Below are 15,367 nucleotides of genomic sequence, written 5' to 3' on the forward strand. Positions count from 1 at the left end.
AATTTAAATTATATCTGAGTGCAGTCAATTCTTTGCAGCAATTTTTAGGGCCTGAAAATTTGAGACTAAAGAATCAACACATCATTTGTAAAACTTATCATCCTGGACTGGACAGTAATTTCATTATCCAGTAAAAACACTGGCTTACCATGCTGAACACAAAACTGTTTTCAATAAGGGGATATTCAGCACTATGCTTTCTTAGGCTATATAGGAAACCCCTTTTAAAATATATGCTTTAGTCTCTGTTAAAACTAGTTTTACCTGCCTTCCAAATTCTGAGACTTACCTAAATCCTATTTTTAATTTCTCATTTCTATTTCTAATGAGGAAAAAAGGTCAAAATCTCCTTCAAAATATGGTAGGATAATGATAAAAATGCAAAAATAATTCAGTTTGTTTGAAATGAATACTCTTTTTTTTTTCCTTCATTGACCTGAGAGTGGAGTGGAATAATGGAGTTGGAAGATTCATGTCTGAATTACTACTTGTAATTAGCAGAAATTGTTTTCTTGGTGTGCATAATAGGCCTTACCAACATTTCTAAGTGCTGTCTTAAAATGAATACTGAGATATGAAGAAAAACTCTATTTTATTCCTTACTTGATTCAAAAGAGAATGCCTTAGTTTGGCTATTATTATAAATCTGAGTCCCATCTCTAAGTGTTGTTTAGGCACAAGAACTTTCTGGAGCACCAGACTCCTATTTTCATGGCAAAACACTAACTGCCCTCCCAAGTGATACTTCTCAAGCTAACTAAAATTTTTACCCTGAGAATGCAATAGCTGGAGAACAGCCTAGCCTTAAATAAAACTGCAGGTTGGCTGATTAGAACATGGGTTACTGGGTCAGCAGGGAATGTCTCAGCAGATCAGAATTTCTTAATCAGCAGTTGTTGCAGTGAGACAGAATTGCATAGAGGAAGGAAAACTTTATTTTTCTATGTGATAACTTCAATGACTTGGTTATTCCTAGAACCTGCTCTGTGGTCTTTGTAACCAAGAAAGACATGGGAAAAAAGAAAGTTTAGAGGATGTAGTGACTGGAGTAAATATTGTAAGAATACCAGTTCAGTAGTACTTTACAGTTGTCATGTCCAGAGCCACAAGGTTTACTGTGGGCTGAAAGCAAGACAGAAGGTGTGGGACCTGAGGGCTCACCATCAAAAAAGTGACATGATGAACAGATAAGCATTCTATCTACCTAGGGAATAAAGGCCTATCTTACTTCCTCCAGTGAGAACTGAAGGTCTTGTGTCTCAATGGCCATGGTGAGCAGCAGCTCAGCACTCATTTCTGCTTCCCTGGGGGAGGACAAAGAGAGGAAGACAGAGAAAGAGAGATAGTGAGAGGAGGCGACGTAAGGGTCTGACCCCAAGTTAGACTCTGGGAATTCTCAGAATTCATGATACATCCATCATGCAGATGCACTGTAATATTCAGTAATGGCCATCTGTTCTGCAAAACAGATTTAAACAGACAGAATTATTCAGCAGCATGTTAAAGGATGCCTCTACATATTTGGGCACCTTATCCTATTTTCTAAGAAGATAGAAAATTGCTGGTCTTCTCCCACATACTGAAATGTATGGATACAACTCATTTCAGAACTGAACTCTGGAATTCTGGTAATTTTCTAAGAGAGATGGTTTTGAGACCAAGATGAATTCTGGGCCATAAAATACTAAATTTCTTGTAGAAATTGCATTTATTAAATACATATATAAATTGCTTTAAATCAAATCAAACTGATTGATTTATGAGACTCTGCAAGACAGCTTCCAAGTAGTATTTTTTGATTTACCTAAAACTGGGAACTGTTCAATCTCTGGAATGAGGTGGCATATGAGTTTTCAGACAGGGTATTAAAACCATCCTATGAAGATTAGCCAAAATATAATGACCCATTTATGACAGCTGAACTTGTGATCTACAGACAAAATAAATGAGAGAAAGGAATGATGTTTCAATGGCCATAAGCAAGAATAAAGAGTTATGGAAAGAGAGCGAAGTTCCATTTTGCTGAACTCTTCCACCTGAAATCAGCACAACATTGAAGAACAGATTCTACAGAATGGTTTAAATTTCATTCATGCCACATAAAATCTGAACACGCAGGGGCAAAGGTCTGCTAAAAAGAAACTTAAGAAATGTTTTGAGAATTTTATTTGGGATCTCTACCTGGTACAGGGCACCAGAAGGAGATGTTCACTGAATGCACTTGCATTGTCAAGAGATGCCCCACTAGGACTGCAATAAAGCACACACTGGGAAAGGCATGTCCAGGGCTCTACTTTCTTAAGTTTCTGCTGCTGCAAGGAGGAAGTGCAGTTCAGGTGTGAGATGAAGTAGATTCCAGTTTCTTGACTAAAAAGGAGCAAAGAATAAATGAGGTCTGCAAGAGATGACTAAGACAACCGCAGACCTTCTGCTTTTTTTACTGCGTACTTGATGAAGAAACAACAGACAAAATCAACATCCCAGTGGATGGAAAATTTTCACTTATCTTTATTTCGTCTTTTCACTCACCAGAGACCTTTCTCTGGGATTCTTAACAAAACCTCAAAGTCTTCCAACTCCCATTCATGGCAAGTATCTGTCCCTGGAGGAAAGTCTTAGATTTACTCTGAGTAAGAAAACAACCATTTTAGGCCAGCAGAAGGTCGGAAAAGCCCCTAGGTTAATTTGAAAACTGTTTTTCACCCCATGTCTTGACACACATGGTTGTAGGCTGTCACTGTCCATGCTAATAGATCCAGACTCTAGGAGTGAAATTAAAGGCCTGTGAAGCCCAGCTGACAAGGCTGCTTCCCAGACCACCGTCTGTCCCTGTCAGAGTCCATCCATGTGCTTCTGACAGGTGAGCTGCCCACAGAGGGCACTTCCTGGGAAGAGGTCTCTCCCTTTTTGGACCAATTGCCAAATTATATTCCCTAGGCATGTATATATATATACCAACAATACATTGGTTGCCTGGTTATCTCGGGAAGAGACATCACTGATCAGAACATCTATCACACTCCCAGCTCTCTGATGCTTCATTCTTTGAGGTGAATGAAGAATATTCTACATTTGAACAAATAACAGGGACCTGTAGCCAAAAGGCAGCTCAGGTACATCAAAAGAAGAACAGATGAGGGCACCCACTGAAAGCAAACGAATATAGAGAACTTCATGAGAAGAATGTGAGTCATGTATGTTGCCATCCTGGAGATGACAGCAGACAGCTTTACATAGGTGGAAACCAAGAAAGATGGCTACAGGACAAAGAAAGGAATGGGTAGTTTGCAGATTCTCTCTCTCACTGATTTTCACAGAAGGACTCTGGTGCCACTGGAAGTCAGTGCCACCTGGCTAACCTCTCTCTGATTCGAGTATTACAAACCCAAAGACTACACAGGCAGAAATGCCACACACAATAAACACTAATGTACAACAAAGCCACTAAGTTAAAAATCAGGAATACTGGTGCTAGCATTCCTTTGACTCTTACCTCTAAATCATTAAAAAATAAATGTGTGTCAGCAAGATTAAAAATCATTTCTTCCATTCGCAGTCCAAGGGTCACTGCCATGGGTGGATCCTTACAAAACAAACAAAAAAAGTTAGTTAATTACATACCTCTAAGTTATATTAGAATTACTTTAAAAATTGATATATATAGTGTTTTGTAAAATTAACACTGTAAGGAATTTCCCTGAAATCTTTTCAGTGTTAAGCTATTTTAATATAATTCTGTAAAAAGACACTGCTGAACCTCTCTTTGTGAGAAAATTCAGAGAGCTGTGGATGTTGAAAAATCAGATATTTTAAAGCCAAGCATTTTGCAACCTGGCTGAACTGACAGGAAAAAAACCTGGTGGCTATAAACATATACACAAATATAAACATAAACAAGTATAAAGAAGATTGGAAATAGGGACAGCACTTTTCATAAAGGATGCATGTAGAAACATAGATTCCTGTGGAAAGCATATATAAGTTTGTTGTTTGTTACAGATCATCCCTTCATTGCTGATGAAACACAGGAATCCCGTCCCTGGGTAAGATTAATTCAAAATGTTGCCTTTGTTTGTAGGTCGTCTTTCACACTATCAAATTGCTCTGCCTCAGCAAGACACCACAAATCGACCGATCTGCAATAACACTGTCTGAGAGCATTAGGCGTACAGTTAAGGCAAGGTAATTAATCTAACTTTTCTAGGTTTGCTAGGAGAGAGGTAAAGCAGATTTGTGTTACCTTACGTTTGGTTTAGAGTAATGGTCCCTGATGCTTTGCTGACACCTAGTAATTAGTTTGATTATTGCCTTAGTCATCTGCCTGAGGTTGTGGGATTCCGTTAACTTTTTTATGCTTAACATACTGCAGTGGACCTTTAAAATACATGCGGTCCTCTTCTCATCAAAATATGAAAAAGATATATATTTCATCACTTAAACTCTGATTGACACAAGCAAGTTTTCAGAAATCCCTTTTTAAATACCTTAAGATTTAAAGTCTAAATGTTTATCAGCATGTAGCAACAAAATCTCACAAAACCTCAAATGATCATTTGTTAGCATTAAGATGAAAGCCTTCCCAACCAGGATCAGACACTCACTACCCCAGGGCTTTGCAATGACAGAGTAAAAGATGGCTTCTGCATCCAAGCACTTAATAACTAATGGTAAAATCTGAAACACTGACATACTTTGACTCTTGCTCATGAAAAAATCCTCCCTGAAGGGGAGAATAGTGTTCAAGAAGTTATAACAATCCAAAGTTAGACCCAATTCTCTGGCAGCGAAAGAAAATATTTTTATGTTTACCCTTGAACCGGTCTAGACTACCTTTCAGAAGGAAAAAACAAATGCAATGCCCAAGAACAGAATTTTTATCCATTCTGCTTTCTGTAGTTACGTTCACTGGATTTGAAAGTCACACGGCTGAAGGCAGCACCGAGTGCAAAGGTCAGATTTCCAAGAGGATGATTAAGGAACACCATTATCAGAGTAGCAAAACTCATGTTAGGCACTGAGAACACAAATCACCAGAATACACTGGACTCGCGAGATTCCTCATCAAACCGTAACGCTTTTATCAAAATGTCATCACATATAAACACGTGTTTGTCTCTTTCGTTTGCATTTCTTTTCTGTGGATTGTAAACTATAAATCTTTTCTCCCTAGATACAATATAACAGAGTATTTGCAATACTCCTTTTTACCTTAATCCTATGAACACTAAGGCATGTGCATAATTTTATGCACAGGTGGTAACTCATTATTATTTATGTAAGTTATTCACTGGAGTGCTTCTAAAACTGGAATCTCAGACTTTTAAATCTCAACCTCTTTTTTACCCCCTCCTGGGTAGAAGCAGTCTTGAATGCAGAAATTTCCTATAATGTTTTCCATTATAATTCAGTTTGTTTTTACAGAAACTACCAACTATGTATGACAATTTCCTGCCTTGCCTAGTATAGTTGAAATATGTAAATGTGAAAAAGCTCTTATGATTTTCTTATTAATAGTAGTTTTGTAACCAATTATGCCTGACTATTACTACTAAAATTATATTCCTGTTTTGATAAAGGCATGAGAAGCCTATTGCCAGGTACAGTACATAAAATAAAATAAAATAAAATAAAATAAAATAAAATAAAATAAAATAAAATAAAATAAAATAAAATAAAATAAAATAAAGCAAAGCAAAGGGAATTCATTTCAGCTTAGCATAAAATCACTATGGGATCTCCCTGTAGCAACTTCTGCTAGGGAGAATTGCTGGAATTGAATTCTCAAGATATGAACAATTTTTCCCTTAATAAATTGGCCAAAAATTTGCCCTGCAACTGTTTAACAAGAATTAAATATCATGTTCCATCCAGTGCTTGCCATGTTAAGTTCTCTCCTTCACATACAAAAATAGACAAGTAAGCAGATTTGTAAGAGTCATGTGGTTTTACAGTGTTTGCACAATATGGAGCAACATGACAATCATCATTTTACTGTTTTTCAGCCTTAAGCAGAAATTACAGACTGATTCAAGTGGCACAAAGGACTGAGTGTTGAAAAGAAAGCAAGAAACTTGCAGTTGATACACACCTTAGCACAGCAAGCTGAAAACTTAGTAAGAGGCAGAGTGAACTTCTGGCAAAATTGTATTTTATGCTACTCTGCACAAGCACACACAATAGAGGAAAAAATGATTTTAAAAAATCTGGAAGTTTTCCCCAGATAATTCACAGAACAAAGAACAACTCTTTGGCCCACAGAGGTATGATGTTAGCCAGATATCATTAGTGTGCAGAAGAATCAAGACCAGCTACAACACTTCACTTCTGTACACCTAAATACAAATTACTTTAGTTATGTTAGGATGAAGGCACTAAACTGGAGCCAGACTGTCTGTCTGTGGACTTCTGTACCAGACTGGTCCATGCACTGGAATGCCTTCTGGGAGACTAGATAAAAATATCCTGGGAGGACCAATACTTAAATGTTTTGATCAAGAGGAGAGTAACTGGAATAAAGCCTCAAAAGCTAAGTGTCCAATTGTGGAAGAAATCTATTTAATACTGTATTGGAATGTCATCTTTCAGCACATGTTCAAAATAATTTCATTTCTTAGGAAAAAAAAAACAAACAAAACTTCAAACACCAAAATGACTTTAATAAAACCTGAGAAAACAAAGAGATAAATAGACTGTCAGGTAGATTCATTGTGACAGGAATTTGCATGCATGAAGCCTTAAAAATAAACAAGAAAACAAGCAAAATTTTAGGAAGTGATTTTCAGTGGGTGGCTGTCCTGAACAGACTTAAAATGAAAGTGACCTCGGGGAAAAAGTGGAAATGCTCAAGTTAAGCACCAATATTTTAGCTGAAAGAGACTTCTCTATATTAAGTAGGAATCTCAGATTTAAGTTCAGCCCTCACTGTCTCACAGGGGACACTTGTCCCAGGAGAAATTCATATGGGTGGCAACGGAGGAAGAGAACACATCTCTTCTTAATAACCATAGCTGGTGGCTGATGAAGGAAAACTCACGTACTCCATAGGGAGTTTCTGTTCCACGCTCTCTAGAAGGCAGTAGGAAAATCAACTCAGAGGTCTCAGACAAGGAGGGAGTGAATGGAGAGGACAACTGGAGGTGATGAGAGATACACTATTAATACAGGTGGATAAGAGAATATTTATGAGTGAGTTTGGGTATGGCATTATGGATGTTAATGGTGACAAAGTTTTTCTGTTTAATGACCAGGCAAGCAGACAGTGAGCAGTAAAAAGCATCTGAGCCCTTTCCAGAGAAGTGCACAAAGTAATGAGGCTTTCCTGACAACCTGCTGTCATTTTCAATGCTACAAAAAATTGCAAAATATGATCATCAAATGTAGATTTGTTTTGATTTTTGCACTTGGAAATCACATTCTCTGTCTTCTAAGCTCACAAAGGAATTCTATTCTTTTTTTAAACAGTTGCACTTTGAGTCACAGCATTTATCTGGGAATCCTTGCCCTCTGGATTGACCTGGGAGAAATGAATGAAATATAAGCGCTTGGAGCTAGACAAAAGTCTAGCTTAATTGTCCTTCAACCAGCAAGAATAACTGGAACGCAATGGAACAAAGAATACACACTGTTCACAGGCACTAAGAATGTACCTCATAAACTTTTAAGAGATGATGACATCTCCTAACACATGTCCTGTCACATCAACAAATGCTCACTTAAGAGCTCAGCATTGTCAAAAACCGTATCTGTCAACTGGTGCTCAGCTGCAAAAACCATCATCATCCACACAAGTCAAAATGTAACAGCTCCAGTGCCAACATTCACAATTTGCTACTGCAGTAAATAATTAAAAATAGAAGTGTACTGGTTTCATGAAGTACAATGCAGATGAGGAAATGAGCTGAAAAGTGAGAGGTGATCCTACTGCTGGAAGGCAGCACTGCTTCCCTGAAACCTAACACAGGTGTACTGTAGTGTTTATTCTCTATGTTAGTAGAATAACCAACATACCAAGAGTCACAGAGAAACATCCACAGGCAGAAAACAGCAAGATGTGGAATATTCTTCCGGGAAAGCTTTGTGTTTTAAATGCAGAAGTGATACACTGGCCAAGTTCTGGCCAAATCTCTCCCACTTCAGCTGGATTTGAAGCTATATTCTACTGGCACTCAGATAAGTAGCAGCAATTTGCCCCATTTTTAAATGAAATACTTATAGCTGCATCCTTCAGCAAATCACTAACTCCGTTTTAACGTGGTTATAATAAAATTTTGACATCAAATAATTATCCTAGAAAACTCTAATATCAAATTATTATCATACCATGCAAAGTGTTGAATAAGTATATACTAAGGAGAGTGTCCATTCTCAGCTTCATAAATCCTTAGGCGTAAGTCAGAAATCTGCTGTTCTCTTGACAAATACATAACCTGAAACTTGCCTACTGGATCCAGGCCTTCCAAATAATCTCTGCCAATGAAAGCCCTCCTTGCCTAAGGAGATGCTGGTTTGACTTTCTTTTTTCTCTTATACTCCAACCACTTGTTAAACTTCAGAAATTTTTTGAAAGTGTTTATTTCTGGATACACCTGCAGCCTCAAGTGCTACTGGACTCACATGTCCCTATGCCAGGCCATAATATGCTGCACCTCTCTCATTGCATGCCTGTGCAGCCTGAACTGCAGCAGAACAGAGAGATTAAAAGACTAATTTCTGATTTTTTTTTTACCTGGTACTCAAAGGAACAGGAAAAAGCTGGTGAAAGCAAGGAATGAAAGTTTTCATGTCAATAAGTACATGGGAAAGAACTGAAGGTGAATATTCTTGCCTGTTTGTATACTCCCACAAGCTCTAAACTCAGCATCACACTCATAAGTATGAAGTCAGAACACCTGGTATAAGAAATTGCCATAAAGCAATTTTTGCTTTAAAGACACAATATTCTCATGTAGAAAATTAAAAATGGGAGAAGGAGAAAATTTTGCTTGTCCTGCAAGGTTGTTTTTTTTTTTGTGTGTGTGTGTACCTTGATTATGTTATACAAAATGGACTCATGAAATATATGTGGAAGAACGTGGTATTTACAGCTGAGCATCTGTGTGACATTAGATGCCTTTACTTTTTAAAATTAGACATCAAATCACCACCGCTAAATAATTTACTATCTCCACTATTTTACTCTACCCTGTTTCTTTTTTCATTTTTAGGCAACAATTTTATACCGTTTCCAAGACAAACAGCTCTCTCAAGAATTTTGAAAGACCTATGTGCTAACAAGACTTCTGACAACCTCAGAATTCTTGGAGCATTTACTCTCATAGTAACCCTATTCTCATAACAATCCAGTCTTCAGTGTGGATTAAGACCTTGTATACAGATGGAAATCATATGCAGAAAAGATAAGGACCATATGGGTTAAACATGTCATGTACCAGAGACTGAGTGAAGTCTATCTGTGGGATCTTTCACTTTTCCCATTTCTAACCTCTTGAGTGCTTAGGCTGATACACATCCCACCTTAAATTTAGGCAACACTACAATGACATGCAGAAGCTAAAGCCTACCCATTATAAGCTCTTCCTGTATTCCCTTTCCTACTGCCCTAGCTTCCTTGCAGTCAACAATATTTATATTTGACTTTCACCGGTAATAACTCATCACACAAACTCTATGTAAGTATGGCAATGGCAATCACCGCAGGAAGGAAAAAGTCTACTACTTTTACTTTACAGGGTCTGGAAATCAATAACTTTCCCTACTTGTGTAGGTGTCACCTATCAGTACAAAAAAAAAAAAAAAAGAGAGAGAGAGAAAAGAGAAAAGAAAAGAAAGGGGATTTTTCTTAAGAATTCTGCAATTTCGCACCTTTTGCTTCATTGTTGTCAATGACATTTGTTTACTGATGTTGATCTCAGCAGTATAACTGTATTAACTTCACTAACCCTTGAGACACTTTTGGTTTATATAAGACTTTATCTATTGTCAGTACTACTGTCTGTTAATATGCCATTACTAACATACCAAGAGGAATTACATTCCTGTTGCTGTTTCCAAGACAGTTTTTAAAGTTATTATCACAAAGATGTTTTGTGAACTACAAAATGTGCTCTGATTTTTAAAACTATGTGCTACAGTTGATTTAGGAAACATCCAAAGGGCACAATCAAAAAAGAATGAAAGGAATAACTTTTATCACTGTGACAATTCAGCAAGTCCTGTGGTAGTCCATGGACTACTCTCAAGTGATACAAAAGTTCATGTTCAGCTAGGTTTCTCTCTTGTTTTGATAACTATTAGCTGGTAATGGTTCTGACAAAGTCACTGTTGTTACAATGTCTGAAAAACAGCAGAAGAGGAGTTTTTGACAGAGTACTGGAAAGTGCACAGATCTGGCACTGTGAAGCTGCAAAGCAAGGAAGGCTGTTTTTACAAGACATGAGTACCTATCCTTATCTTAGCATTCCAGAAATTCAGATTTTGCACTTGGCCTGTGACTTTTCCTGTTAACTTTCTTTTTTAATAACCACATAAGGTTGATTGCATGGAAGACTGGCCCATCTCTGGTTATAATCCACAGGTTCTGGTTCAGGACATTTCTAACCCACTGGTAGGGGAGGGGGTTGTGAAAAGCATTTCTGTAATGTACTGTTTCTCACATTCTTTTCTTAAGTATCTGATTCTGACTGAAATAAAGATGCTGAAAACATGTTAAACAAGCCCCTTATCTGAGACAATATGGACATGATTATATTCTTAAAAAGAAATACCTTTTCATATATGTAAAGGTATATGTAAACAATACATGAAAACAATATATGTACATACTGACATCCCCTTTATCCATTTTCGTCCTTTATCCACATATTTGTTTAGACTTTTTGTTTTATCCAGGCCTTTAGCTCTACCTCTCCCATTAGTCTGCTTCTGTTGCTACATACCATACTCTTCTCACCTTGTCCAAGCAGCCATTCCCTGGACTGCCAGCACCAGCCCCAGAGCTCCTGCTCCTGCAGTCTGCCACTGCCTCTCTTTGCTTCCTGCTCTCCCACTCACTGCTCTGTGATCCGAACTCCTTTTGGACTCACTGGAGGGGAGAGGATGCTTAAAACTACTTGGGAGAGGGTTTCACTCCCTGACATTACTCACCCCAGAGCCAGCCAAGGGAACCAAAAATTCAGTGAAAAAGGTGGGGAGTCAAAGAACAACATCTGCAGCTGGCATTGAAATAAGTCAGACTCTTACTCATCCTATTCATAAATTTCCTGTAAATTCACCCACCAGCCCAGTTTCTTTCTGCCTCTACTCTTCCAGATACTGTCAGTTATTTCCATTTGTGCACTTCATCTATTATCTCCCTGCAATGCCTCTTCAATGCACATCAGGAACCTCATTCTTGTTCCTCTATAAATTCTTCTCACATTTGCAGCATCTGCTTCACCCCTGCCTCATGTATTGTACTTAGGGTCTGTCTCTCATTTCTTTCCTTGACTTCTTCGCATTAAGCCTCTGAAAATGGGGTTTACTGTACACTTTACCTTTAACTTCATCCATAAGAGCCATAAAGAACATAGAGGTGAAAAAACATGTAGAGTCAGGCCAGATAGCTGCAGTGAATTGACACAAAAATCACAGTTCACATACCTTGCCATACTTCTGTGCATATGATCCTGTAAGCAGCGAATGAAAAACTATGATTGTTTCATCCAAATCCCAAACAAATACACGCTGAAAACAGAATTAAGGAAAATGTTATTGAACAAATAACATCCCAGTCCCACCACCACACCACCCAGGGAGGCTAAAAGTCAACTGAGTCTTAAAAGTTTAACCAAGTATTTATTAACTGAGCAGGTTTTCTCTGAAAATCAGCAATAACAGTGTATCATGCATGGTAAAAAGTCAAAAGGCAGTAACCTTTTAACTCTTCAAGTATTTCTTATTTGTTCTCTAAAAGGCTTTTCACAAAAGCTCTGTAATACAGATTTCAGAAATGTGATGAGGGGGTCAAACATAATTGTTAAGGATAAACAGTACTTTCAGATACTTCTCTGCAAGTCTTACTGGTTCAAGATTATTTTTGTTTCTACTGCATAACTAATATCTTGGGCAAAAGTGCTATATGCCACTGCCATACAGAATTTAAATAATATTTTAGGATAAAACTGATTATTTAAACTCAATTTCATTCATTCAATTCCACGCATTTTTATTTTCACCGATAAAAAGTAATAAATTAAAAAACCCAACCAACCAAAAGAAATCCTGAATTGTAAGAAGTTAGTTTCTTCACTGGAAAAATTAAATCCTTTGAAAAGCAAAAAAAACCCCATATAATTAAGCTGAGCAATCTATTTGAGATTTCCTATTCAAAGAACTACAAGAAAACGTGACAATTTTGAGTGCAGATTTGTGGTTCTATTGCATGAGAAACTGCCAGATTTTTAATCTGAGAGCTAGAAAGCACAAAGCTGAAACACACTTACCTTTCTGCCTAATTTTGTCATGCAAAACAGCAAAGTCTCATTGTACATGTAGATTAAAACAGCTACTGCTCTCTGTTACATTCAGTTAGTGAGACACAGTCCATGATGTCTTCTAAAATGCTTTAAGCTATTTTCACAGCTGCAGTATTCAGAATTTACACTTCATGAGAAGAAACCTCCACATTAAGATTCATCAATTACCACAGACATACCTCCAAGTCACTGTCCGGAGGGGGTGATGGATTATTCTTCCGCCCTCTACCCCGAGACTTTGACCCAGAACTCCTACATGTTCTCTCATCAAGATCTTTGATTGGTGTGGAGGGGCTCTGCACTGTGTCAAACTCCCCTGTAGAGTCAACCATTCATGTCAAAATTAGTGCTGGATTTTTAAATAATTAACTTTTTTCCCCTCAAAGTTCAACATGTCTGTAAGCAAACTCTATGACAAGAGACATGTAAAAATGTATAAAAGGAATGGTAATGTGGCTTGTCTTATGTAGATGGGATCAGCAGATGCCACGCACATTTCTGACTTTACCAATGAAACACTGCAAGCCTGAGCAGAATAAGACCAAAATTAAAATGATACATATACATGTGCATATACACAAATACACACCAGCCCAGGCAAAAATCAATATATCCAAGAAAGGCGTATTTTAGAAGTCATACTAATGGTATCTTAAAACATGAAGTGCTTTTTAATTAAAGTAGTTAATTTCTCATGTTTTTGGTTCAGCTAGACTTATTTCCAAGTCCTGCTTTACTTTTACCAGAACACACTTTGGCACTCATCCACGATCCAGAAAAGCCAGGCAGTTTCCAGCTTCATGTCGTCCTCACATGACACCTGCTCTTTAGTAAAGTTCAGTTTTTTCTTCACCAAAACTCAGCCCATAAATTGTCAGAGGGAAGCCACAGTATTAAATGCAATATTCCAGTTAGTACCTGAAAGAGGATGAAGTTGTACTTGCTGTGCTCTGATCATCTTTTTCTAAGTACGAGGCATTGTGGGCTGCCACAGAGATGCACTGGAAGGGCCATTGATCTGGTATGGCGCAGCTGGTCTTAACCATACTCATGCCCATCCCTGACTTACCCATTTAATGAAGCTTAGCATCTTCAGCTTTCAAAATTTCTAGCAATAAATGCAGTTTGGCTAGGTTCCTGAGTACTAAATGACAAAAAAACCCCTCCTTCATCATTTATCCTATTAATAATGATTTGATTTTTCTCCACTAAAGGAGGAAAGGGTACAGCTTTGATCTGACATCTAATACAGATTTTGATTCAAGAGAGTCCTTGAGCTGTCTGTAATTGAGCATTTCTGGGCCACGGGTAATATTTTTTAAAAGTGCTCACGATGGCAAATAAGGAGAATAAATTAACACTTGGTACAAACATTTTCCAAAAATCATCTATGATGCATCTGGTTTTGAGTTGGAATCTGGTTTGTTGGGGTTTTTTTGGTTTTGTTTTTTTTTTCATTTTTACTAAAGAGTGATCACTGAGTGTCCAGCAGATGAAGGAAACTGATTTTTCTGCTCTGTTCTGAACTTGCAAGACCACATCTGGAAAAATGTGCAGTTTTGGGTCCCCAGGTAGAAGAGAGATATTGTCAAACTGGAGTTAGTTCAGGTGAGGGTCATCACGACAGTTGAGGGGGCTGAGCACGTAGTAAAAGAGGCTAAGTGACTTTTCATAGAGGTATGCAGAGAAAGGACAAGACACTCAGGTAGAAATCCCTACAGAATGGGGAGAGAGACAGTTCTTGTTGACTTATCATTTCTATTCCCAGCATGGTGTTGATGTCAGCAAGGTCACAGCAGGCAGTGAAGCAATCAATAAGGATCACATTATCTTGGCTCTTTCCCCATAAGAACAGCAAAATCTACTTGGGTAATTACAAATGTACAAGAAGCATCCAAATCAGAATCATTGTGCAGCAAAAAACCTACAATGGCTTTAAAATAAGTTCTGAGTGTGCAAGAGCTCTGTGCAAAAATAGTTTCCTGGACTTTTATGATGGAGGGAAAAATTGTCCCAAACAAAACCCCCAGGAAAAAAAAGGCAAAAACTAAGAAAGTGAAGATGAATGTTTACATTCTTACCACAAAAGTCTTCTTATTTATAACACTTCAACACATTACAACAAAATCAAGACTCATTTCCATATAAATGTATTAAAACATCTGTTCTCAATGACTGTGTTTGTTCTCATCTACCAAAAATAAAATACGAAAAAAAACCCCTGTTCTAAATCTTCTCTGAAATTACCCAACAACTGAAGTAAATAACTCCAATTTTCATTTAGCATTAGCCATTACCAGTTGCTCTAGGCTTCTCCTCGGGTCAATGCTGGACATGATTGCATAATTATCTATTAATCAGTACGGTAACTAATCGCTGTTCCTTGTAAAGTCTAGATATTTAAAGCAAACTTTATTTCATTATACTAATCTCTAAATCAGAATGAGCAGCTGTCTCTTACAGTGCAAGGTATGCATCTATTTTAGAACTGCAGAAGTCAGTCGTGCTTGTTTTTTTAAACAACTGTAGGCTTAATTGCTTGATTTGCTTTTTACCAACAGCCGTCTAAAGTAGAAACTGCACTTTTCTTATCCTCTGTTTGCTTTAGAAATGAGATCAACGCTGACAAAATGAAAACTTATTAAAAATTCAGCCCTGTGACATAAAAGAATGTGAGAAATTCTAGTACCAGAGAGTATTGAAAACATTACCGTCATGAAGAGCTCCTACTACAGCTCATAATAGACAGAAATTTTTATTACAATGTTTGAAATTTTTTCACTTTTTCAATATTCAACACATGCCTAATAAATACACCTCATAGCCTCTTCCCAGTGGGACTGTGAGCAGTGCCA

The 15,367-nt window shown here is 37.5% G+C and overlaps 1 protein-coding gene across 1 annotated transcript in view; it reads right to left on the reverse strand.

Moving 5' to 3' along the window:
- Positions 1-15,367, reverse strand: part of EYA4 (EYA transcriptional coactivator and phosphatase 4) — a 142,363-nt gene that overhangs the window by 13,961 nt on the left and 113,035 nt on the right. The window contains exons 12-14 of the mRNA XM_066179148.1: positions 12,692-12,828; positions 11,638-11,721; positions 3,494-3,583 (exon numbers count right to left, since the gene is read on the reverse strand). Of these exons, the coding sequence (XP_066035245.1) occupies positions 3,494-3,583; positions 11,638-11,721; positions 12,692-12,828 (311 nt within the window). The remainder of the gene's footprint in view (positions 1-3,493; positions 3,584-11,637; positions 11,722-12,691; positions 12,829-15,367) is intronic.

This window comes from Chamaea fasciata, unplaced genomic scaffold (assembly GCF_029207755.1).
Source record: "Chamaea fasciata isolate MVZ Bird 193981 ecotype frontalis unplaced genomic scaffold, bChaFas1.0.hap1 SCAF_3, whole genome shotgun sequence".
In the NCBI taxonomy this organism is placed as follows: Eukaryota; Metazoa; Chordata; class Aves; order Passeriformes; family Sylviidae; genus Chamaea; species Chamaea fasciata.